At 40.2% G+C, this 27,769-nt stretch overlaps 1 protein-coding gene across 3 annotated transcripts in view; it reads left to right on the top strand.

Moving 5' to 3' along the window:
* Window positions 1-27,769, top strand: part of LOC133538908 (protein kinase C beta type-like) — a 140,758-nt gene that overhangs the window by 37,371 nt on the left and 75,618 nt on the right. For all 3 annotated transcript variants that reach the window (XM_061880806.1, XM_061880804.1, XM_061880805.1), the window contains exon 3: window positions 9,844-9,926. In XM_061880806.1, the coding sequence (XP_061736790.1) occupies window positions 9,844-9,926 (83 nt within the window). The remainder of the gene's footprint in view (window positions 1-9,843; window positions 9,927-27,769) is intronic.

Here is a 27,769-nt window from a genome sequence, read left to right as displayed (position 1 = left end):
AAACCCCCGTACCGAAACGGTTCAATACAAATACACGTACCATTACACCCCTACTAGATACACTATTGTACTTTGTGTCATTACAGTGGACGTCAGGTGTAGATCCAACCATGGTATTTGTTTACATTCAGGCACACTAGCTTTTGTTAGCGGTGATGCTGATGAGCTATTGTATCCTCCTACGGTGTGTAGTGAAGCATGTCTAGCTATTCATCGTCCACCAGTGATAATGGTACTTGTAAGAAACGTATTTTTTTTTGTTGCCATGGATTCGAGGATTAGTGATTTAGAAGTAGCTAAAACACTGTGGATGGATGTTAGCTGCATGTCTGAAAGCAGCTCTTCCTGAGGGTGTTTCAGTGTTATAACCTCACCTTTACCTTGACTTTTTACACCAAAATGCGTCCATTCTTCCTTTTCTGAATACACAGTGTCTGCTTGTAAGTACTCTGTGTCTGTGCGCTGCTCAACATGCTCCTCTGCTCGTAAAACCAGAAATGTTCCGATGTGACGTCATGCCTGGGAACCGGTACTTTTCAAACAGAGTATAGTACTGTTTTTCATTCATTAGTACTGCGATGCCATAATAGTACCGGTATACCATACAACCCTAGTTGATTATTTTGTGAAAATAAATGTAAAACTGTATCAACATCCATAAAGATGCATCAATAATTGATTTTTAATTGTACTCGAATCGTGAGGTGCCCAAAGACTCCCACCTCTAATTATCAGTTCATTTTTTGTTTTCTCATTATTTTAATAATTTGTCTGTGTAACTCAGGGGTGTCCAAAATTTTTCCACAGAGGGCCGCACACGGAAAACTTTAAGCATGCAGGAGCCATTTTGATATTTTTCATTTTCAAACCATAACAAAATATATGGATTTTTTTTTTAACCTTAGGGCTCCCGGGGATCATAGAGGGTCTCAGTCACTAAAATGTTAAAAATAAGTCAAATTATTATTATTATTTTTATTTAACGCTTACAGTAAATCTCTTTATCAACTTGAGGTTGATATAAAGTAAAATAAATAAGGTTTTATGCCTTTTCTGTCAAAGACAACTTTGTTTTTTTATAGTAAAACTGAAATATGCAGTATTTAGATCAGGGGTCACCAACCTTTTTGACACCAAGAGCTACTTCTTGGGTACGGATTAATACGAAGGGCTACCAGTTTGATACACACTTAAATAAATTGCCAGAAATAGCCAATTTGCTCAATTTACCTTTAATAAATAAATCTATATATAAAAAAAGGGTATTTCTGTCCGTCATTACGTCGCATATTTTTTTTTCCTTTTATGGAAGGTTTTTTGTCGAGAATAAATTATGAGGAAAACACTTAATTGAACAGTTTAAAAGAGGAGAAAAAACGAAAAAAATAATCAAAATTAAATTTTGAAACATAATTTATCTTCAATTTTGACTCTTTAAAATTCAACCGAAAAAAATGAAGAGAAAAACTAGCTAATTCGAATCTTTTTGAAAAAATTTAAAAAATAATTTATGGAACATCATTATACATTTTTCCTGATTAAGATTAATTTTAGAATTTTGATGACATGTTTTAAATAGGTTAAAATCCAATCTGCACTTTCTTAGAATATATAACAAACTGGACCAAGCTATATTTCTAACAAAGACAAATAATTATTTCTTCTAGATTTTCCAGAACAAAAATTTTAAAAGGAATTCAAAAGACTTTGAAATAAGATTTAAATTTCATTCTACAGATTTTCTAGATTTGCCAGAATAATTTTATTGAATTTTAATCATAAGTTTGAAGAAATATTTCACAAATATTCTTTGTAGAAAAGACAGAAGCTAAAATGAAGAATTAAATTACAATGTATTTATTATTCTTTACAATAATAATTAAAAAAATACTTGAACATTGATTTAAATTGTCAGGAAAGAAGAGGAAGGAATTTAAAAGGTAAAAAGGTGTATGTGTTTAAAAATCCTAAAATAATTTTTAAGGTTGTATTTTTTCTGTAAAATTGTCTTTTGGAAAGTTATAAGAAGCAAAGTAAAAATAAATTAATTTATTTAAACAAGTGAAGACCAAGTCTTTAAAATATTTTTTTGGATTTTCAAATTCTATTTGAGTTTTGTCTCTCTTAGAGTTAAAAATGTCGAGTAAAGCGAGACCAGCTTGCTAGTAAATAAATACAATTTAAAAAATAGAGGCAGCTCACTGGTAAGTGCTGCTATTTGAACTATTTTTAGAACAGGCCAACGGGCGACTCATCTGGTCCTTACGGGCGACCTGGTGCCTGCGGGGACCGCGTTGGTGACCCCTGATTTAGATAGATAGATAGATAGATAGATAAGACAGGGATGTATTCACTGTCCGCATTGATAAGAAGGTGAATTTGTGGAGCGGTTCTATTGAGATTAGGTAGGAGGCCACGGGGAAGACCCAGGACACGTTGGGAAGACTATGTCTCCCGGCTGGCTGGGAACGCCTCGGGATCCCCCGGGAAGAGCTAGACGAAGTGGCTGGGGAGAGGGAAATCTCGGTTTCCCTGCTTAGGCTGTTGTCCCCGCGACCCGACCTCGGATAAGCGGAGGAAGATGGATGGGTAGATGGATGGCTAGATAGATAGTATTTTATTGATTCCTTCAGGAGAGTTCCTTTATTTTGCAATTAAAGCCCTCAAAGATCAATAATACAGGACACCATTGATTTTAATGATTTAATATTTTCGAGTAATCACAGTGAAAAGTTAAATAAAATCCTACTAAATATATTGGAAATCCGAAAAGTTCCCCACTCATAAAGTGATGCATTTTTGTTAGTTTTTTTTTACTTTTAACACTTAAATTTCAAGATCAACTTCCGATATATCTGTCGATTTTAAGTTTGAAGTATTATTTTGTTTGTTTTATGCTCTTTTGTCAAAACTTTGATGTTTTTACATGGCAACATTCCTTTCTTTCATGAAGACAAGAATATAAGTTGGTATGATTGTGATGACTTGCATTGATTGGAATCAGACAGTAGTGATGATAACCTCCACTTTTTCACATGGAGGAGACAAAAAGTCCTCCTTTCTGTCCAATACCACATGAAAGTTTGTCCAGCTTCCATACTCCTTTTTATGCACTTTACAAGAAATACATTGGCTGAAAACTCCGTAGCTTGCTGGCTTTCTGAGACTCTTATTTTGTTAGCACAGGCAGGATGAAGCAGGGCTTTTATTGTGAAGAGGTCGGTCTTTAGAGTTTTGACGGCAGTACAGTTGAAATAAAAAGTGTTTGTTGCCTTGCTGTGGGTCATTTTTTCTTAATAATGATGTGGCAGCAGCCAGCGTCATCTCACAAGACCCTCGGGTGTCGTGAATGTCAATCAAGTGACCAAAGTCACGTCTTGGTGAAGATTGATGATCCATCATTTTTAGGTCTATTTTATGAATGCCTGGCTGGCGATGGACTGACACACCCTCCGCCATCCACCGCTAGCTCGCCATCCACATAATGGCCACTCCTGCTGCAACAAATCATGTCTATTATTATGCATCATAACTGTTGGGGGTTGTGGTGTCCTACTTCCAAAAGTAGATCAATTTGACCTTAGATTCCAGACATTGGGCTGCAGTCACAACACTGACCTGTCCTTTGCCCTGATCCTTGCCTTAAAGGAGCGCATACTTGACAATCTGGAAGGTGAACCCATTGGCATGTAGAATAAAACCGCCCACACTTGTTTTGGTGTCAGACTTTTCACTATCTTGTGTATCTCTGCACACCTTCAAACCAACCTTCCACGTCTGACGTGACCTCCTTCTAATCCTCTGTTGTGTTTTATACAAACCCCGTTTCCATATGAGTTGGGAAATTGTGTTAGATGTAAATATAAACAGAATACAATGATTTGCAAATCCTTTTCAACCCATATTCAGTTGAATGCACTACAAAGACAACATATTTGATGTTCAAACTCATAAACTTAATTTTTTCTTGCGAATAATAATTAACTTAGAATTTCATGGCTGCAACACGTGCCAAAGTAGTTGGGAAAGGGCATGTTCACCACTGTGTTACATCACCTTTTCTTTTAATAACACTCGTTTGGGAACTGAGGAAACTAATTGTTGAAGCTTTGAAAGTGGAATTCTTTCCCATTCTTGTTTTATGTAGAGCTTCAGTCGTTCAACAGTCCGGGGTCTCCGCTGTTGTATTTTACGCTTCATAATGCGCGACACATTTTCCAAGGGAGACAGGTCTGGACTGCAGGCGGGCCAGGAAAGTACCTGCACTCTTTTTTTACGAAGCCACGCTGTTGTAACACGTGCTGAATGTGTCTTGGCATTGTCTTGCTGAAATAAGCAGGGGCGTCCATGAAAAAGACAGCGCTTCGATGGCAGCATATGTTGTTCCAAAACCTGTATGTACCTTTCAGCATTAATGGTGCCTTCACAGATGTGTAAGTTACCCATGCCTTGGGCACTAATGCACCCCCATACCATCACAGATGCTGGCTTTCGAACTTTGCGTCAATAACAGTCGGAATGGTTCGCTTCCCCTTTGGTCCGGATGACACGATGTCGAATATTTCCAAAAACAGTTTGAAATGTTGACTCGTCAGACCACAGAACACTTTTCCACTTTGCATCAGTCCATCTTAGATGATCTCGGGCCCAGAGAAGCCGGCGGTGTTTCTGGATGTTGTTGATAAATGGCTTTCGCTTTGCATAGTAGAGCTTTAACTTGCACTTACAGATGTAAGGACAAACTCTATTTAGTGACAGTGGTTTTCTCAAGTGTTCCTGAGCCCATGTGGTGATATCCTTTTGAGATTGAGGTCTGTTTTTGATACAGTGCCGTCTGAGGGGTCGAAGGTCATGGTCATTCAATGTTGGTTTCCGGCCATGCCGCTTACGTGGAGTGATTTCTCCAGATTCTCTGAACCTTTTGATGATATTATGGAGCGTAGATGTTGAAATCCCTAAATTTCTTGCAATTGCACTTTGAGAAACGTTGTTCTTAAACTGTTTGACTATTTGCTCACGCAGTTGTGGACAAAGGGGTGTACCTCGCCCCATCCTTTCTTGTGAAAGACTGAGCATATTTTGGGAAGCTGTTTTTATACCCAATCATGGCACCCACCTGTTCCCAATTAGCCATCACACCTGTGGGATGTTCCAAATAAGTGTTTGATGAGCATTCCTCAACTTGATCAGTATTTATTGCCACCAAATTCTAAAGTTAATGATTTGCATTAAAGAAAAAGTTTATCAGTTTGAACATCAAATATGTTGTCTTTACATCTAACACAATTTCCCAACTCATATGGAAACAGGGTTTGTACTTTGATAGGTTTTATCCAAATAAGGATAGTGTCCGCACAACTGAAATAGTCCTGTTTGCCAATACAGAGCAGGTCAGGCAATAGCACTCAAAGGAAGGCGTGAAGCGGGCATAGGAAAAGCTACCAAAATAGGAGCGCAAGACAGGAACTAAAGCACGACACACAGGAAAACAACAATGAACTCAAAAAAAAAAAAAAAAAAGACAATTTGGTGGACTTTCACTTTTTAACATTTCTGCTGGTGGTGTGCCTCTGTAAATTTTTAATGAAGAAAATGTGCCTTGGCTCAAAAAAGGTTGAAAAACTCTGTACAACTGGAGCGCTGAAGTATTTGTAACAGTTTGCTGCAAAAATGTCTTATCTTCCAGGTTTTCAGCTGAACTCGGGGCAATAGGCTGGTGGGGGGGGGGGGGGGGGGTGGAGCCATTGTGGGGATATTGCCCTCAGGCCCGCTGTTGAATAAACTCACTCCACATCAAGCACACATATTCACTTTCAATTTCCTCCATTTTTTTCACGTCTAACCCAGCTCTTTCTACACGGTCTTTTCCCAATGTTGCTTGTAGAAACCCTCCAGAGAGTAGACATGACATCATAATGACAGCCAGAACGTAGATGATTACAGTATGGGTGTCATGTCTTGTGCAGCTCTCACAACATCATCTTTGGAAGACCATCTTTGCTCCATCCCACCTTCTCTTCTGCACATTACCGTCTCTTTAAGACACTGTTTTTCAACCTTTTTTGAACCGAGTCACAGTTTCTGCGTTGAAAAAATGCGGCAGAAATCATTAAAAAAGGAAACTCAGTTGAGAGTAAAAAGTCGATGTTGCAGGTGTTGGATATGACTTTAAAGGGGAACATTATCACAATTTCAAAAGGGTTAAAAACAATAAAAATCAATTCCCAGTGGCTTGTTGTATTTTTGGAATTTTTTTTCAAAATTTAACCGGTCTCGGAATATCCCTAAATAAAGCTTTAAAGTGCCTTATTTTCGGCTCTCTGAGAAGACACCGGCCATTTCCCTGTGACGTCACACAGTGCTGCCAATGTAAACAAACAATGGGAATACCACAGCAAGATATAGTGACATTAGCTCGGATTCAAACTTGGATTTCAGCGATTTAAGCGATTCAATAGATTACGCATGTATTGAAACAGATGGTTGGAGTATGAAAATATTGAAGAAGAAACTGAAGCTATTGAGCGAATAGCTATTGACGCTATTCGTAGCCATAGCATGGCCGAATAGCTGCGTTAGCATCGCCGGTAAAATGTGCGGACCAAACGATCAGGACTTTCGCATCTTTTGACACTGGAGCAACTTAAATCCGTCGATTGGTAAGTGTTTTTTTCGCATTAAATGTGGATGGAAGGAAACGTAATATAGTTGCAAATGCATCTGCAGTTTATCTATACATCTCTGTTCCATGTCTGCTTTAGCACCGCCGGTAAATAGGATGTTAGCATCGATTAGCATAGCATTTTAGCATCGATTAGCATAGCATGTTAGCATCGATTAGCTGGCAGTCACGCCGCAACCAAATATGTCTGATTAGTACATAAGTCAACATCAACAAAACTCACCTTCGTGATTTTGTTGAATTTATCGTTGCAAATGCATCTGCAGGTTATCCATTCATCTCTGTGCCATGTCTGTCATCGCCGGTAAAATGTGGAGACACTTTGGTACATTCAATGGGGGTCTGGCGGCAGACACTTTCACATCTTCGGGCCAGTGGTGCAACTTGAATCCATCCCTGTTAGTGTTGTTACACCCTCCGACAAAACACCGACGAGGCATGATGTCTCCACAGTTCCAAAAAATAGTCGAAAAAACGGAAAATAACAGAGCTGAGACCCGGTGTTTGTAATGTGTTGAAAATTAAAATGGCGGGTGTGTTACCTCGGCGACGTCACGTTCTGACGTCATCGCAAAAGGAGCGATAAACAGAAAGGCGTTCAATTCGCCAAAATTCACCCATTTAGAGTTCGGAAATTGGTAAAAAAAAAAAAAAAGGTCTTTTTCTGCACCATCAAGGTATATATTGACGCTTACATAGGTTTGGTGATAACGTTCCCCTTTAAGACACTGTTTTTCAACCTTTTTTGAGCCGAGGCACATTTTCTGCGTTGAAAAAATGCGGCAGAAATCATTAAAAAAGGAAACTCAGTTGAGAGTAAAAAGTCGACGTTGCAGGTGTTGGATATGACTTTAAAGAATAACCCAGCATGCATGACTATAGCTCTTGTCTCAAAGTAGGTGTACTGTCACCACCTGTCACATCACACCCTGACTTATTTGCACTTTTTTGCTCTTTTCCTATGTGTAGTCTTTTACTTCTTCTCTTGCGCTCCTATTTTGGTGGCTTGTTCTCTCTTTTTGGTATTTTCCAGTAGCAGTTTCATGTCTTCTTTTGAGCGCTATTTCCCCACATCTACTTTGTTTTAGCAATCAAGAATATTTCAGTTGTTTTTATCCTTCTTTGTGGGGACATTGTTGCTTGTCATGTGGTGTTAGGATGCACATTGTGGACGCCGGCTTTGCTCTACAGTAAGTTTTTGCTGTCGTCCAGCATTGTGTTTTTGTTTACTTTGTAGCCAGTTCGGTTTTAGTTTCATTCTGAATAGCCTTCCCTAAGCTTCAATGCCTTTTCTTGGGGGCACACACCTTTTGTTTATTTTTGGTTTAAGCATTAGACACCTTTTTACCTTCACCCTGCCTCCCGCTAGGGCTGGGCGATATGGCCTTTTTTTAATATCTCGATATTTTTTGGCCATATCGCGATACACCATATATTTTGTGGATATTTTGCCTTAGCCTTGAATGAACACTTGATGCATATAATCACAGCAGTGTGATGATTCTATGTGTCTACATTCAAACATTCTTCTTCATACTGCATTAATATATGCTACTTTTAAACTGTCATGCAGAGCAGGAAGTCACAACTAAGTCAATTGACCAAAACTGTATTAATTAAACAGTTATTAGCAGATGACTTTTCAAATGATGCTACAAATTAGCAGTGCTGCATCTTTTAATAGCAACGCTTCTGCCGTGTAAATGTTCCAACATGTTCCCGCTTGAAGCCAAACCACCGCCAGACGATGGACCACCTGCTGTTTTTCTTGGGAATTAATTATTCCTTCATTTGTTACCAGATTCGCACCTTCTTTCTCTCATATTACAACTCGCACGGCTGAATGTGGCTTGTCATTGTCTTGCTGAAATAAGCAGGGGCGTTCATTAAAAAGACGGCGCTTAGATGGCAGCATATGTTGTTCCAAAACCTGTATGTACCTTTCAGCATTAATGGTGCCTTCACAGATGTGTAAGTTACCCATGCCTTGGGCACTAATGCACCCCCATACCATCACAGATGCTGGCTTTTGAACTTTGCGTCGAGAACAGTCGGGATGGTTCGCTTCCCCTTTGGTCCGGATGACACGATGTCGAATATTTCAAAAAACAATTTGAAATGTGGACTCGTCAGACCACAGAACACTTTTCCACTTTGCATCAGTCCATCTTAGATGATCTCGGGCCCAGAGAAGCCGGCGGCGTTTCTGGATGTTGTTGATAAAGGGCTTTCGCTTTGCATAGTAGAGCTTTAACTTGCACTTACATATGTAAGGACAAACTGTATTTAGTGACTGTGGTTTTCTGAAGTGTTCCTGAGCCCATGTGGTGATATCCTTTAGAGATTGGTGTCGGTTTTTGATACAGTGCCGTCTGAGGGGTCGAAGGTCACGGTCATTCAATGTTGGTTTCCGGCCATGCCGCTTACGTGGAGTGATTTTTTTTCCAGATTCTCTGAACCTTTTGATGATATTATGGAGAGTAGATGTGGAATTCCCTAAATTTCTTGCAATTGCACTTTGAGAAACGTTGTTCTTAAACTGTTTGACTATTTGCTCACGCAGTTGTGGACAGAGGGGTGTACCTCGCCCCATCCTTTCTTGTGAAAGACTGAGCGTTTTTTGGGAAGCTGTTTTTATAGCCAATCATGGCACCCACCTGTTCCCAATTAGCCTGTACACCTGTGGGATGTTCCAAATAAGTGTTTGATGAGCATTCCTCAACTTTATCAGTATTTATTGCCACCTTTCCCAACTTCTTTGTCACGTTTTGCTGGCATCAGTTTCTAAAGTTAATGATTATTTGCAAAAAAAAATTATCGGTTTGAACATCAAATATGTTGTCTTTGTAGCATATTCAACTGAATATGGGTTGAAAAAAATGTGCAAATCATTGTTTTCCGTTTATATTTACACCCACCACAATTTTCTAACTCATATGAAAATGGGGTTTTAAATAAACATGAGGATAAGTCCTTCCAAACCAACAACATAAAAGTAAATACAGCTCTTTACAGGAAGGTAGCTGCTGGAGCACAAGTGGCTTATTGCGCAATGACTAATGACACATTGTTGACATATTGACTCAAGGCTTTGTCTCCTGATTTCAGATTGCTAAAAAATAAACAGACGTTTTGTTTTTGTCTCTATTCACTACCAACAGTCTGCTGCTTTGTGGTCCACAAGCGCTGTCATGAATTTGTCACCTTTTCCTGTCCCGGAGCCGACAAGGGGCCCGCCTCAGACGTAAGTAAATCATATATACTGGTGTTTCCCACACACTTGCACTTCAACTGTGGTACTGGATGATGTCACAACCTCACTAGTCTGAAGTCGAATAGATGACTCTTCATTCACAATTGACTCAAAGTGTGAGCAATCAAAGCTGCTCACACGGTCACTAAGGTGGCCACTGTGATTGACACAACTTAATGTGTACTATATTTATCCATGAGAGCATTTTTGTTGTAAATTGTGAGGTTTGTGTGTTAAAATCATGACAAGTGATGACAGATGTGAACAAGAGCATGTATTGTCTTTGTGTGATGATGTACATGAGGTGTGGTTGTATTGTATATTAAGTATGTGTCCATGAAAGGGCATTTTATGACTTTTCTTAATTTGATTACATGCTACGGCAGGGGTCACCAACGCGGTCCCCGCTGGCACCAGGTCGCCCGTAAGGACCAGATGAGTCGCCCGCTGGCCTGTTCTAAAAATAGCTCACATAGCAGCACTTACCAGTGAGCTGCCTCTATTTTTGAAATTGTAGTTATTTACTAGCAAGCTGGTCTTGCTTTGCTCGACATTTTTCATTCTAAGAGAGACAAAACTCAAATAGAATTTGAGAATCCAAGAAAATATTTTAAAGACTTGGTCTTCACTTGTTTAAATAAATTCATTTTTTAAAATTTTTTTTTTGCTTCTTATCCGCCCGATTGTAGCTGAGATAGGCGCCAGCGCCCCCCGCGACACCGAAAGGGAATACGCTGTACAAAATGGATGGATGGATAACTTTCAGAAAGACAATTTTAGAGAAAAAATACAACATTAAAAATTATTTTTAGGATTTTTAAACACATACACCTTTTTACCTTTTAAATTATTTACTCTTCTTTCCTGACAATTTAAATCAATGTTCGAGTATTTTTTTTTTTTTTATTGTAAACAATAATAAATGAATTTTAATTTAATTCTTCATTTTAGCTTCTGTTTTTTCGACGAAAAATATTTGTGAAATATTTCTTCAAACTTTATGATTAAAATTCAAAAGAAATATTTTGCCAAATCTAGAAAATCTGTAGAATCAAATTTAAATCTTATTTCAAAGTCTTTAAAATTTATTTTAATTTTTTTGTTCTGGAAAATCTAGAAGAAATAATGGTTTGTCTTTGTTGGAAATATAGCTTGGTCCAATTTGTTATATATTCTAGCAAAGTGCAGATAGGATTTTAACCAATTTAAAACATGTCATCAAAATTCTAAAATGAATCATAATCAGGAAAAAAATATTAATGATGTTCCATAAATATTTTTTTTAAATTTTTCAAAAAGATTCGAATTAGTTAGCTTTTGTCTTCTTTTTTTCCGGTTGGATTTTGAATTTTAAAGAGTCGAAATTAAAGATAAACTGTTTCAAAATTTGGTTGATTGGCAACACTAAATTGGCCCTAGTGTGTGAATGTGAGTGTGAATGTTGTCTGTCTATCTGTGTTGGCCCTGTGATGAGGTGGCGACTTGTCCAGGGTGTACCCTGCCTTCCGCCCGATTGTAGCTGAGATAGGCGCCAGCGCCCCCCGCGACCCCGAAAGGGAATAAGCGGTAGAAAATGGATGGAAATGGATGTTTCAAAATTTAATTTTCATTTTTTTTGTGTCTTCTCCTCTTTTAAACTGTTCAATTAAGTGTTTTTTTCATCAATTATTCTCTACAAAAAACCTTCCATAGAAGGAAAAAAAATGTACGACGGAATGACAGATGGAAATACCCTTCTTTTAAAATATATTTATCTGTTTCTATGTATATTTATTGTGAGGAATGTCGTGGAAATTTCTTAAAGACGATCCTTTAGTGACAAATAGCTTTAAAATTATTTATTAAAGTAACAAACAAATAATAACAAGCTTTGCAAAGCGAGACCAAACCAGAACGACATAGCCGTTCGTTCCAGCTTGTTCTAACCCCTTTAGAATTTGACATGACAATTATACATTCTCAGAAGTCCCACCCTCCATGCTCATTTACATACAGTACACCAGTGGAATGAATAACCAAAGTCCTGTGAAGGGGAGAGCGTGTCGTTTACCCAGAGGAGGGGGGTCACTCAGGAAAGGGGAACAATTTAGCTCTGTTGGGGGTAAGGAAGAGGGAAAACACATGCCCACGTCAACTATGGTCCACATGTTACATTAAAGACACAGGAGACAGAGCTTGATCAGACAATAGATCTCTTGCTAAGTGTCCCATTCCTGAGCTCAATAAACAACTTTTGGCGACCCGTTCAAAGAACATCTTCAATTAAACGAGTACAAGTAATTTTGCTATCACAGGAATCATTAAGGCGATCAATGTTCCCACAAAGATAAAAATCATTAATTATTAATAATAACAGAGTTAAACGTAAATTGGTCAAATTGGCTATTTCTGGCAATTTATTTAAGTGTGTATCAAACTGGTAGCCCTTCGCATGAATCAGTACCCAAGAAGTAGCTCTTGGTTTCAAAAAGGTTGGTGACCCCTGTGCTATGGTATGATTTTTTTTGTCATCATTTTATTGCATGATTTTTGTATCTCTTTAATTTAGGTAGCCAGGGACTGCAGATGGAAATGAGCTATTTAGCTCTAATCTGGTACAGGACATATCTGTCTTTGAGCTTAATGTTTCTGTGCATTGTCCCTTCTAATAAAGACTCAACTAGAACTAAACTTGCATATTGATGAGCAACGGTGCTTTCATGTTGGAGTCGCCTAAAGTCTCCAATAAGACCACATTTGGCACTAAGCTTTAAGTGAAATAGAATACAATCTTAAGAGGTCTGAATAGATTCAAGATTTGATCGTTTTTATTGTCAATTCAACGTGGGTTTACTGTAAAATCTTGATTTACAAACTGAATCGGTTCTTGAACAGGGTTCATTAATCGAAATGTTTGTATAGTGAAGCAAATGTCTCCATAAGGAACAATGTAAATATGAATCATGGCTTCCAAAGCCAACAAAAGTGCATATTTTAGTGAAAGTTTGGACAACATTTAAAGTGCTATACAGTGCTGTATATCAAACAAACATCCATCCATACATCCATTTTCTACCTCTTGTCTTTTTTTTTTGGGGTCGTGGGGGTGCTGGAGCTTATCTCAGCTGCATTTGGGTGGAAGGCGGCGCACGCCCTGGACAAGTCGCCAACACAGACAAACATAACAAGGGATATTAATCAACCGTCTCTTTATTAACAAGCAAAACAAGCTGCTGTCCTCTGTATGCTATATCCTCCTACCGTGCGTAGTGAAGCATGTTTAGCTATTCCTCGTCCTCCAGTGATAATGTAACTTCTAAGAAACAAACTTTATTTGTCGCCATGGAGGCCTGGATTAGTGATTTAGAAGTAGCTAAAACACTGTGGGTGGATGTTAGCTGCATGTCTTAAAACAGCTCTTCCCGAGGGTGTTTCAGTGTTATAACTTCACCTTTATCTTTAATTTTTACACCAAAATGCGTCCATTCTCCCTTTTCTGTCCACACACCGTGTCTGCTTGTAAGTACTCTGTGTGCGTGCGCTGCCGAACATGCTCCTTTGCTCGTAAACCAGCAATGTCATTGTGGAGGTTGCCCTCTAGTGGGTTCCTCGGACCACCACACACTGCCACGAGAGCCCGGGTCAGGGGTACAACACTGTTTCATTTGCATCAATGTGGAGAAGCTTTTGCTTTCCAGCAAAGGGTTTTTCTCTTTGTTCATGTCTCTTTCTCTCTCTCTGGCTCCCACTCCAACTCCGACAATGTGTCTCGCTCCGGCTGCTGCTAATAAAGGCGACAGGTGATTAGATCAGTGGTTCTCAAATGGGGGTATGTGTACCCCTGGGGGTGCTTGAAGATATTCCAAGGGGTACATTAGTTTTTTTTTAAATATTCTAAAAATAGCAACAATTCAAAAATCATTTATAAATATATTTATTGAATAATACTTGAACAAAATATGAATGCAAGTTCATAAACTGTGAAAAGAAATGCAACATTGCAATATTCAATGTTGACAGCTAGATTTTTTGTGGACATGTTCCATAAATATTGATGTTAAAGATTTATTTTTTGTGGAGAAATGTTTAAAATGAAGTTGATGAATCCAGATGGATCTCTATTACAATCCCCAAAGAGGGCACTTTAAGTTGATGATTACTTCTATGTGTAGAAATCTGCATTTAGAATTGAATCGCTTGTTTATTTTTCAACAAGTTTTTTGTTATTTTTATCTCTTTTTTTCCCAAATAGTTCAAGAAAGACCACTACAAATGAGCAATATTTCCCACTGTTATACAATTCAATAAATCAGAAACTGATGATATAGTGCTGTATTTTACTTCATCTCTTTTTGTTCCCAACCAAAAATGCTTTGCTCTGATTACATAGATAGATAGATAGTACTTTATTGATTCCTTCAGGAAAATTAAAATTCTAGCAGCAGTGTACAGAGTTGAGATCAATTTAAAATAAGTAAAAAGTAAATAATGGGGGTTTAAATGGAAACAAAAATAGAGAAATATTACATTAAGAATGAAAATTAAAAAGCAACAATGGGAATACAATTATAACAGTAAAATAAGAATATAACAAGACAAAGTAGGCAGTAGTGACCATGTTATGAAAACGTATTGCACTGTTATTGTTTTGCATCCCCTGTCATCCTAGTACCCCCTCCCCTCCGCCCCAGAGAGGAGTTGTACAGTCTAATGGCGTGTGGGACAAAGGAGTTTTTGAGTCTATTAGTCCTGCACTTGGGATGAAGCAGTCTAGCACTGAACAGGCTCCTCTGGCTACTGGTAACTGTATGCAGAGGGTGACTGGCATCATCCTGGATGCTCACTAGTTTGTCAACAGTCCTCTTCTCTTAGGGCAGGGGTGTCAAACTCAAATACAGAGTGGGCCAAAATTTAAAACTGAATGAAGCCGCGGGCCGAGGTTGAACTATTATTCCTTTAATAGGGACCCAAAAAAGTTTTGCATTGAATATTGACAAAGCAAGGCTTATATAACTTTATAGTGACATGCAAAATCAAGTTTTAAATAATAGTAATTAAAAAATATCAATGACATATCAAATAAAATAAAAATACAAATTGAATGCCTCTTTTCGGCGGCAGGTTTGAGTTGGGGCGGGGTTTGGTGGTAGCGGGGGTGTTGTATATTGTAGCGTCCCGGAAGAGTTAGTGATGCAAGAGGTTCTGGGTATTTGTTCAGTTGTTTTTATGTTGTGTTACGGTGCGGATGTTCTCCCGAAATGTGTTTGTCATTCTTGTTTGCTGTGGGTTCACAGTGTGGCGTATATTTGTAACAGTATTAAAGTTGTTAATACGGCCACCCTCAGTGTGACCTGTATGGCTGTTGACCAAGTATGCTTTGCAAACACTTGTGTGTGTGTATGAGTCGCATATATTATGCGAGTGGGCCGTGACGCTGTTTGTATGGAGGAAAAGCGGACGTGGCGACATGTAGATAACGCCAAAGGCACTGCTTTTACGGCCCGCCCCCGATATTATTGTCCGGGTAGAAATCGGGAGGAATTCGGGAGGGGCACTGAACTTCGGGAGTCTTCTGGGAAAATCGGGAGGGTTGACGAGTATGAGTATTAGTGGTGAATGCGGTGTTACAGCGGCGGGCCAGGTCTAATGTTAATTTGATATTGCCTCAAGGGCAAAATGAAATTACACGGCAGGCTAAATTTGGCCCGCGGGCCAGAGTTTGACACCCATGACTTAGGGCAGGGATAGGGAACCTATGGCTCGTGAGCCAGATGTGGCTCTTTTGATGACTCCATCTGGCCTTCGGATAAATCTGAGCTGACATTGCTTAACGTGATAAGTAATGAAAATTCCACTTGTAATAAATGTTAAAAATAATGTTCAAAACATAAAACATTCTCATGCATTTTTAGTCCATCCATCCGTTTACTACCACACCTGTTCAAGAAGTTGCGTTAAGAAGTTATTTATTTATTATTGGTTAGTGTGGGGCTTGTCCTCCTGGGGGTTCTTCAGACCACCAAGCACCGACATGAGAGCCCGTTTCAGGGTTACACTATTGTTTTATTTTTCAATTAGTCTCTCAGTTGCTTTCCAGCAATTGTATTTTTCTCTTTCGTTCTCGCTTGCGCTCTGGCTCCAGCCTCAACCCCATCTCTCCTCCTGGCTGCTGCTTATAAAAGAGCGACAGGTGATTAGATAACAAGGCTCAGGTGGGCCATCTACGCAGCTCTTGCTGATTTCGAGGCCGGTCCTGGCACACTTTATTTTGCTGCAGGCCCGCGGGCCACGCCCCATCCACAGTTAGTTTCAGAATAACAATGTTATTACAAAGAATAAGAGACCTATTATACTCTTGAAATGTTGGTCTTACTCAAAAATGCACGCGTTTAGTTGTGTTCAGTGTTAAAAAAAATAATTATATGGCTCTTACAAAAATACATTTTAAAATATTTGGCTTTTTGGCTCTCTCAGCCAAAAAGGTTCCCGACCCCTGACTTAGGGGGTACTTGAATTAAAAAAATGTTCACAGGGGGTACATCACTGAAAAAAGGTTGAGAACCACTGGATTAGATAACAAGGCCTACCTGGGCCATCTACTCACCTGTCGCTGTCTTCCAGGCCGGTCCTGGCACAACCCGTTCTGCTGCAGGCCCGCAGGCCGCGCCCCCCTTCACAGCCATGATGTGATGACAAAGCGGCGACATGCCTGTTTAAAAAATAATATGGCAAACTGGTACTTTTCAAACAGAGTAGAGTACTGTTTTTGATTCATTAGTACCGCGATACTATACTAGTACTGGTATACGTACAGCCCTAGTACACACTAACTATAAGGTAACTACATCGTGTTTTTTTTAATTGCTGTGGCGCGTTCTGTTCTGGAAGCAACACACGTAAGTTAATGTCATGATCTGTTGTTGAAAGGGATTAAAAACATAAGATAATGTTGCACCTTTCTTATGACACGGAGCAGTAAGTCATGCTGGTCAAAGTTGGAGGTTCCACAGCCCTCGCATCTACACAGCTGACTGTCGTTAGCGTCACCAAGCCCATCTTAATGAGTCTTTTTTATCAATGTAGAGTGAAAATAGCAGCGTGTTTACACTCCAACACACAGTAAGTGTGGTGTGTTTGAAGGCAGGCTTGCTGAGCTGCAGAAGTGACGTCATCAGAGGAGTACAAGTCTCCGTTTGTCGCGTGCACACGCAAACGCTCGGCGGAAAGTTTTGGAAACCCACACTTTGGCCGGCGTTTGCAAAAGTCTGCGTTTTTTAGAGGGAAAGTATGAAGAAGAGGCCTAAAGGCAGAGAGAAGTTAATGAAGTATGGTGTTGGTGTGGACATGGCCTCACATGATCATGTGTTCCAGCTCCTATCTAGCTGTTGAACAATGCAAAATACCGTATTTTTATGACTATAAGTCGCAGTTTTTTTCATGCGACTTATACTCCAGAGCGACTTCTATGTGAAATTATTAACACATTACCATAAAATGTCAAATAATAATATTTACTGTATTTCCTTGAATTAGCGCCGGGGCGGTAATTAATTTAAAACCTCTTCTCACTCCGGCGCTTACCAAAGGCATGCGGTAAATTTAGGCCTGCGATTATAAATTTGAGTGTGATGTAAGGATACCATCATGAAAAGCACATTTAATAAAAAAAAAAACGTTATTATGTAGCATAAAAAATGCATATGGCCTTAAAACGACACAACACTCAGGTATGTAAGTATGTCACGGTATGTAAGTACCCAAAATAAAGACTTGACATAAATATAAGTTAAATCGGATCAGAAACATTTCCCGTAGAAAATACATGGGTACGGCTAGTAGCAAACAAATTCACTTACCAACTCGGCTTAATATCTTAACATCGACACACTCTCTCATCGCAACTCGGCCCTGATGGTCGGCACCTATAAGTTTGCAATTAGTTGTCGAATGTTGGACGGTTGTTTTTATGATATGCAGGCAACTTTAAAACATACCGGCTTCAGATGTCCCCAGGCTTAGCCACCGCACGTGGCAGCCATCTTGGAACACTGGGTTACATAGAGTGCGATAGGCTGCAGCGGGTCACGTGAGCGCCTGTGTTATGCTCGCGAGATTAAACGTGGAAACGGCGCAGGTAATATGAGGGGATGCCATGAGAGGAAATATGGCTTATTTCCCACCCATGTTACACATTCGTGACGTGACGAGTTTGACCCGGTGGTAAAACGAGGCATATGCTAAATATTTTGCTAAACAAGTTTGACCCGGCAGCAATTCTAAGCATGCGCTAATTCTAAGCATGCGCTAATTATTTTACAAAACTAGTTTGACCCGGCGGTAAAACTGTCACATCTGTAAATCTGATTTCATGTTTGATCATGTTTTGTTTTGTTTTCTGTACTCTTGTTCTGTTTTTTCACTTCCTGGTTGGTTTTTGTTACCATGTCAACTCATTACTTTTCACCTGTCATGTCACGTCCCTGTTCCCAGCCTCACCTGTTTTCACTAATCATCACAGCTATTTAAATCACTCTTTTTCTTGTCTTTGTCCTGGGATCTTCACACTCGCACGCACCCTACCCATGCTGTTCAAACCTTCACGTCCTCGTCCACAGTTCCATGGCGTGTAAGTTAGTGTATTTATGCCACAGTGCTAGTTTTGTTTTGTTTGTATATAGTCATGCCATTGTGCTGTTTTGTTTTAAGTTTAGTATAGATTATTATCCGCCACAGAGCGCGTCCTTGGTTTGCCTTTTTATAGTTTGTTTGTTTATTTGATAAATATCATGTACCTGAATTCACGCCTGGTTCGTCCTGTAATCCCGCTGCGTCGAAGGATCACCCACCATCCATGTCCAAGCCAAGTTATGACAAAAACGAGGCATGCGGATAAGGAAATAGGGTATCTCTTTTAGCGGAAGAGACGAAGAAAATGCAAGCAATCGTCACACACACGTCAACCAATAAGAATTCGGCGGCGTAGGGTCATGGCAGAAGTGCATTGTGGGTCATGGGATGCTAACTGCTATATGCTACTACTGTAGCTATTAAAATGGATCATTTCATCGTTGGCGGTAACTTATAAAAAGTGAGAAGGGCTGAACAAAAATGGTGTTGAAAAGGAAATCATGTACTGCAGATTACAAGCTGGACGTAGTGAAATATGCAGCAGAAAAGGACAAGAAGAAGCGGCGCATACCTTTGGAGTTGGCAAAGTTGTTTAGAAGCGACATCCAGGAAGAAGATTTCATGGGATTTATGGATTAGGAGTGACAGATAGTTTGGTAAAAATATAGCACAGTGGTCGGGAACCTTTTTGGCTGAGAGAGCCACAAAGCCAAATATTTTAAAATGTATTTCCGTAAGAGCCATATAATATTTTTTTTAACACCCCCGCCACCGTGACCACCACTTCCCGAAGACAGCTGGCACTCCACTCGGCGACGGAAAGTTTCTGTGAGTATGGCTTCCTGCGCTTCGTGCACTTTACTCATGGATAGGTTGGCTTTGCTAGAGAGCCGTGTCCGCCAGTTAGAGCAGTGTAATTTCGTAACTTTAGATGTTGCGGACACATCTGCTAGCGTTAGCTGTAGCGAGCTAACTAGCCCAGCTTGTAGCAGCCCTAATCGGCCTACAAGCTACGGTGTACCGGTTGAGACGCATAATAGATTTAGCCCTTTAGCTAGTCCTACACCCCAGTCTACCGGGCACCACACTTTAGTCATAGGGGACTCCATCACCCGAAACATAAAGCTTAGCAAACCAGCCACAATTAAGTGTATTCCCGGGGGCAGAGCACCTGACATTGAAGCTAATCTTAGGGAGCTAACTCGCAACAGGTCTAGTAAACACGTACGGCAGGCTAACCGCACCACTAGTTATGCGAATATAGTAATACACGTTGGCTCCAATGACGTTAGGATGAGACAATCAGAGATTACAAAGAGAAACATAGCCAGGGCTTGTAATCTCGCCAGAAAGATGTCCAGGCATCGAGTAACTGTCTCTGGCCCCCTGCCTGGGAGAGGCAATGATGAGAGATATAGCAGATTAGTCTCTCTTAACAGGTGGCTGGATAGCTTCTGCAGACAACAGGGATTTACGTTTATTGATAATTGGCCCTCTTTCTGGGGCAAACCTGGCTTGCTGAGGAGAGACGGCCTTCACCCTAACCAGGAAGGCGCTATCCTCTTGTCTCGGAACATAGACTTCGCATTGAGCCACATTTGACTAACTGCACTAGAGCAAGCCCGGTCACAGGCAATTACAGAGCCTGCTAGCCTGGGTATGGAGTCAGTTAAGTTAGAACTAGCCAGCGCCAGGCTGGATGATCCCTGTACACATAGCAATTTTCGTAGAATAATACACAACTCACAAAATGTTTTTTCTACTGTGTCTATGACTACGTCAGAGTTAGACATGCGCTCTACTGAGGTGGCAAATTATGATGCGTTCAGTTTATCGCAGCGCCAAGTAGACAATCTGAAAATTCCCGTCATATCAATTCCTAGATATGGTCGTAATTATTTTAAGTACACTGCGCATAATAAACGTAACATTATTAATATTGCTACGACGGATAATTTCATCAACAACTCCTTAAAACAGCCCACTACCTATAATATGGGCTTTCTAAACATCAGATCTTTGTCTCCCAAAACGTTATTAGTCAATGAGGTCATTAGAGACAACAACCTTAACGTCATCGGTCTTAGCGAAACCTGGCTTAAACCAGACGACTTTTTTGCGATAAATGAGGCATCCCCTCCTAACTATACGAATGCGCATATTGCCCGTCACCTCAAAAGGGGAGGGGGTGTCGCACTAATATACAACGAAAACTTTAACTTTAGTCCTAACTTAAATAATAAATATAAATCGTTTGAGGTGCTTTCTATGAAGTCTGCCACACCTCTGCCTCTGTGCCTGGCCGTTATCTACCGCCCCCCAGGGCCCTATTCGGACTTTATTAGTGAATTCTCAGAGTTTGTTGCTGATCTAGTGACGCACGCCGATAATATAATTATAATGGGGGATTTTAATATCCATATGAATACCCCATTGGACCCACCGTGCGTGGCGCTCCAGACTATAATTGATAGCTGTGGTCTTACACAAATAATAAATGAACCGACGCATCGCAGCGGCAATACGATAGACCTAGTGCTTGTCAAAGGTATCACCGTCTCCAAAGTTATGATACTCCCGTATACTAAAGTAATGTCCGATCATTACCTTATAAAATTCGAAGTTCAGACTCATGTTCGGCAAGCTAATAAGAATAATAACTGCTATAGCAGCCGCAACATTAATGCTGCCACAACGACGACTCTTGCGGACCTACTGCCCTCGGTAATGGCACCGTTCCCAAAGTATGTGGGCTCTATTGATAACCTCACTAACAACTTTAACAACGCCCTGCGCGAAACCATTGATAGTATAGCACCGCTGAAGTTAAAAAAGGCTCCAAAAAGGCGTACGCCATGGTTTACTGAAGAAACTAGAGCTCAGAAATTATTATGTAGAAAGCTGGAACGCAAATGGCGCACGACTAAACTTGAGGTGCACCATCAAGCATGGAGTGATAGTTTAATAACTTATAAACGCATGCTTACCTTAGCTAAAACTAATTATTACTCAAATCTCATCCGCATTAATAAAAACGATCCAAAATTTTTGTTTAGTACTGTAGCATCGCTAACCCAACAAGGGACTCCTTCTAGTAGCTCCACCCATTCGGCAGATGACTTTATGAAGTTCTTTAATAAGAAAATTGAACTTATTAGAAAGGAGATTAAAGACAATGCGTCCCAGCTACAACGGGGTTATAGTAACACAGATACGATTGTATATACGGCGGATACTGCAAATATCCAAAATAGTTTCTCTCGTTTTGATGAAATAACATTAGAAGGATTGTTACAACGTGCAAATGGAATAAAACAAACAACATGTTTACTTGACCCACTTCCTGGGAAACTTATCAAGGAGCTTTTTGTATTATTAGGTCCATCAGTGCTAAATATTATAAACTTATCACTTTCCTCGGGCACTGTTCCCGTTGCATTCAAAAAAGCGGTTATTCATCCTCTCCTTAAAAGACCTAACCTCGATCCTGACCTCATGGTAAACTACCGACCGGTGTCTCACCTTCCCTTTATTTCGAAAATCCTCGAAAAAATTGTTGCGGAGCAGCTAAATGAGCACTTAGCGTTTAACAATCTATGTGAAACCTTTCAATCCGGTTTCAGGGCAAATCACTCGACTGAGACAGCCCTCGCAAAATTGACTAATGATCTATTGCTAACGATGGACTCTGATGCGTCATCTATGTTGCTGCTCCTCGATCTTAGCGCTGCTTTCGATACCGTCGATCATAATATTTTATTAGAGCGTATCAAAATACGAATTGGTATGTCAGACTCAGCCCTGTCATGGTTTAACTCTTATCTTACTGATAGGATGCAGTGCGTCTCCTATAACAGTGTGACCTCGGACTATGTTAAGGTAACGTGTGGAGTTCCCCAGGGTTCGGTCCTTGGCCCTGTACTCTTCAGCATCTACATGCTACCGCTAGGTGACGTCATACGCAAATACGGTATTAGCTTTCACTGTTATGCTGATGACACCCAACTCTACATGCCCCTAAAGCTGACCAACACGCCGGACTGTAGTCAGTTGGAAGCGTGTCTTAATGAAATTAAACAATGGATGTCCGCTAACTTTTTGCAACTTAATGCCAAAAAAACGGAAATGCTGATTATCGGTCCTGCTAGACACCGACCTCTATTTAATAATACAACTTTAACATTTGACAACCAAATAATAAAACAAGGTGACTCTGTAAAAAATCTGGGTATTATCTTCGACCCAACTCTCTCCTTTGAGTCACACATTAAAAGCGTTACTAAAACGGCCTTCTTTCATCTCCGTAATATCGCTAAAATTCGCTCCATTTTGTCCACTAAAGACGCCGAGATCATTATCCATGCGTTTGTTACGTCTCGTCTCGATTACTGTAACGTATTATTTTCGGGTCTCCCCATGTCTAGCATTAAAAGATTACAGTTGGTACAAAATGCGGCTGCTAGACTTTTGACAAGAACAAGAAAGTTTGATCATATTACGCCTGTACTGGCTCACCTGCACTGGCTTCCTGTGCACTTAAGATGTGACTTTAAGGTTTTATTACTTACGTATAAAATACTACACGGTCTAGCTCCAGCCTATCTTGCCGATTGTATTGTACCGTATGTCCCGGCAAGAAATCTGCGTTCAAAAGACTCCGGCTTATTAGTGATTCCTAGAGCTCAAAAAAAGTCTGCGGGCTATAGAGCGTTTTCCGTTCGGGCTCCAGTACTCTGGAATGCCCTCCCGGTAACAGTTCGAGATGCTACCTCAGTAGAAGCATTTAAGTCTCATCTTAAAACTCATTTGTATACTCTAGCCTTTAAATAGACCTCCTTTTTAGACCAGTTGATCTGCCGCTTCTTTTCTTTCTCCTATGTCCCCCCCTCCCTTGTGGAGGGGGTCCGGTCCGATGACCATGGATGAAGTACTGACTGTCCAGAGTCGAGACCCAGGATGGACCGCTCGTCGGGACCCAGGATGGACCGCTCGCCTGTATCGGTTGGGGACATCTCTACGCTGCTGATCCGCTTCAGATGGTTTCCTGTGGACGGGACTCTCGCTGCTGTCTTGGAGCCACTATGGATTGAACTTTCACAGTATCATGTTGGACCCGCTCGACATCCATTGCTTTCGGTCCCCTAGAGGGGGGGGGTTGCCCACATCTGAGGTCCTCTCCAAGGTTTCTCATAGTCAGCATTGTCGCTGGCGTCCCACTGAATGTGAATTCTCCCTGCCCACTGGGTGTGAGTTTTCCTTGCCCTTTTGTGGGTTCTTCCGAGGATGTTGTAGTCGTAATGATTTGTGCAGTCCTTTGAGACATTTGTGATTTGGGGCTATATAAATAAACATTGATTGATTCATTGATTGATTGAACACTGAACACAACTAAACGCGTGCATTTTTAAGTAAGACCAACATTTCTAGAGTATAATAAGTCTCTTATTCTTTGTAATAACATTGCTATTCTGAAGTTAACTGTGGAGGGGGCGTGGCCCGCGGGCCTGCAGCGAACTGGGGTGTGCCAGGAACGGCCTCGAAATCAGCGAGAGCTGCGTAGATGGCCCACCTGAGCCTTGTTATCTAATCACCTGTCGCTCTGTTATAAGCAGCAGCCAGGAGGGGTTCTGGAGCCAAAGCGCGAGCGAGAACGAGAACGAAAGAGAAAAATACAATTGTTGGAAAGCAACTGAGAGACTTATTGAAAAATAAAACAATAATGTAACCCTGAAACGGGTTCGCATGTCGGTGCTTGGTGGTCTGAAGAACCCCCAGGAGGACAACCCCCACAATAACCTTTAATAAATAAATAACTTCTTAACGCAACTTCTTGAACAGGTGCGGTAGTAAACGGATGGATGGACTAAAAATGCATGAGAATGTTTTATGTTTTGAACATTATTTTGAACACTTATTGCAAGTGGAATTATTCATTACTTATCATGTTAAGCAATGTCAGCTCAGATTTATCCGCGAGCCAGATGCAGTCATCAAAATAGCCACATCTGGCTCTAGAGCCATAGGTTCCCTACCCCTGGTATAGCATGTTATATATGTTATAGTTATTTGAATGACTCTTACCATAATATGTTAGGTTAACATAGCAGTTGGTTATTTATGCCTCAAATAACGTACACTTATTCAGCCTGTTGTTCACTATTCTTTATTCATTTAAAATTGCCTTACAATTGTCTATTCTTGCTGTTGGGTTTTATCAAATACATTTCCCCCAAAAATGCGACTTATACTCCAGTGCGACTTATATATGTTTTTTCCCTTCTTTATTACGCATTTTCGGCAGGTGCGACGTATAGTCCGGAGCGACTTTTAATCTGAAAAATACGGTGATCAAAATAGTGCAAAGAACAAAGAGCTTTTCCTCTTCTGTAAGCCTCTGCACCAGGGGTAGGGAACCTATGGCTCTAGAGCCAGATGTGGCTCTTTTGATGACTACATATGGCTCTCAGATAATTACATTTATATAGCGCTTTTCTCTAGTGACTCAAAGCGCTTTACAAAGTGACACCCAATATATAAGTTACATTTAAACCAGTGTGGGTGGCACTCGTGGAAGGTGTGTAAAGTGTCTTGCCCAAGGACACAACGGCAGTGACTAGAATGGCTGAAGCGGGAATCGAACCGGGAACCCTCAGGTTGCTAGCACGGCCACTCTCCTAACTGAGCTATGCCGAGTAACCGTGTAATACTCTTCCATATCAGTAGGTGGCAGTCGGTAGCTAATTGCTTTGTAGATGTGGGAAACAGCGGGAGGCAGGGTGCAGGTAAAATGGTGTCTAATGCTTAAACCAGGGGTAGGGAACCTATGGCTCTAGAGCCAGATGACTGCACCTGGCTCTCAAATAAATCTTAGCTGACATTGCTTAACACGATAAGTAATGAATAATTCCGCTGGTAATCACAGTTTCAAAAATAACGTTCAAATCATAAAACTTCTCATGCATTTTAATCCAACCATCCGTTTTTCTACCGCACCTGTTCACGATGTCGCATTAATGGTAAGAAATATTATATTTGTTATTGGTTAACTTTTAGAATAACAATGTTGTTAAAAAGAATAAGAGACTTATTATACTCTACAAATGTTGGTCATACTTAAAAATGCACGAATTTAGTTGTATTCAGTGTTGAAAAATGTTATATGGCTCTTATGGAAATACATTTTGAAATATTTGGCTTTCATGGCTCTCTCAGCCAAAAAGGTTCCAGACCCCTGCTCTACACCATGGGTGTCAAACTCTGGCCCGCGGGCCAAATTTGGCAAGCCATGTAAATTAATTTGGCCCTTTACTCATTATTACAATTTGAAAATCGATTTTGTATGTGACTACAAAGCTACATAAGCCTTGCTTGTTTAATATTCAATGCCAAACTTGTTTGGGTCCCTATTAAAAGGTTAATTTGTTCAACCTTGGCCCGCGGCTTTGTTCAGTTTTAAATTTTGGCCCACTCTGTATTTGAGTTTGACACCCCTGCTCTACACTGTTAGTTTGTCTAATCTTGAACGGGTTTGTGCTAAAAACATAGTTTTGTTGTACTTGTGCAATGACAATAAAGTCCTATTTATTTTATCTTATCCTATCCTAACTTAAGCACTTTAGCACTTTTCTGACACTTTATGTTGTCCAGTGTCTCCTCCGTATGTTGCCTTTTCATTACACTCTACTGTACTTCCTGTTTTAGCCCTGCTCTGTTATTGTTTGTTTTAGTGAATAATGTAACACAATGCCCAAAACACATTTCCTTAACGGGACAATAAAGTTTACCCTGGCTTTAATTTTATTGACAGTTTATTGAAGAAACACACACATTAGTATAAGTTATTATTCTTTTAGTTAGATGCTCTCCTGCTGGCCCCACTATAGACTGGACTCTCACTATTATGTTAGATCCACTATGGACTGGACTCTCTCACTATTATGTTAGATCCACTATGGACTGGACTCACACTATTATGTTAGATCCACTATGGGCTGGACTCTCACACTATGATGTTAGATCCACTACGGACTGGACTCCTACACTATTATGTTAGATCCACTATGGGCTGGACTCTCACACTATTATGTTAGATCCACTACGGACTGGACTCCCACACTATTATGTTAGATCCACTATGGACTGGACTCTCACTATTATGTTAGATCCACTATGGACTGGATTCTCACTATTACGTTAGATCCACTATGGACTGGATTCTCACTATTATGTTAGATCCACTATGGACTGGACTCTCACACTATTATGTTAGATCCACTATGGACTGGACTCTCACTATTATGTTAGATCCACTATGGACTGGACTCTCACTATTATGTTAGATCCACTATGGACTGGACTCTCACACTATTATGTTAGATCCACTATGGACTGGACTCTCTCACTATTATGTTAGATCCACTATGGACTGGACTCTCTCTCACCCTATTATGTTAGATCCACTATGGACTGGACTCTCACTATTATGTTAGATCCACTTGACGTCCATTGCACCGGTCCACTGGACTCTGGACTCTCACAATATTATTTGCTAATATGCAAAAATCTACAAATTAGATGGTTGGAAGTAGAGATGTGAAATGTGACATTTTTAACTGATTTCTTTATTTTAATGGAACAAGTTAAAGGTGTTTGATGATAATAAAAGCATGTTTAACATTCCTTTGTTTCATGAAGACAAGAATATAAGTTGGTATGATTGTGATGACTTGCATTGATTGGAATCAGACAGTAGTGATGATGACCTCCACTTTTTCACATGAAGGAGACAAAAAGTCCTCCTTTCTGTCCAATACCACATGAAAGTTTGTCCAGCTTCCATACTCCTTTTTATGCACTTTACAAGAAATACATTGGCGGAAAACTCCGTAGCTTGCTGGCTTTCTGAGACTCTTATTTTGTTAGCACAGGCAGGATGAAGCAGGGCTTTTATTGTGAAGACAGGAACTGTACGGTCCGTCTTTAGAGTTTTGACGGCAGGTACGATTGAAATAAAAAGCGTTGTCGCCTTCCTGTCGGTCGTTTTTTCTTAATAATGATGTGGCAGCAGCCAGCCTCATCTCACAAGACCCTCGGGTGTCGTGAATGTCAATCAAGTGACGTCTTGGTGAAGATTAATGATCCATCATTTTTATGTCTATCGTTGAATGCCTGGCAGGCGATGGACTGACACACTCTCCGCCATCCACGCTAGCTGGCCATCCACGTAA

The sequence above is a fragment of the Nerophis ophidion genome, linkage group LG20 (assembly GCF_033978795.1).
Source record: "Nerophis ophidion isolate RoL-2023_Sa linkage group LG20, RoL_Noph_v1.0, whole genome shotgun sequence".
Lineage (NCBI taxonomy): Eukaryota > Metazoa > Chordata > Actinopteri > Syngnathiformes > Syngnathidae > Nerophis > Nerophis ophidion.
The sequence above is the reverse complement of the archived record's forward strand: the minus strand, read 5'-3'. Positions and strand labels throughout refer to the sequence as shown.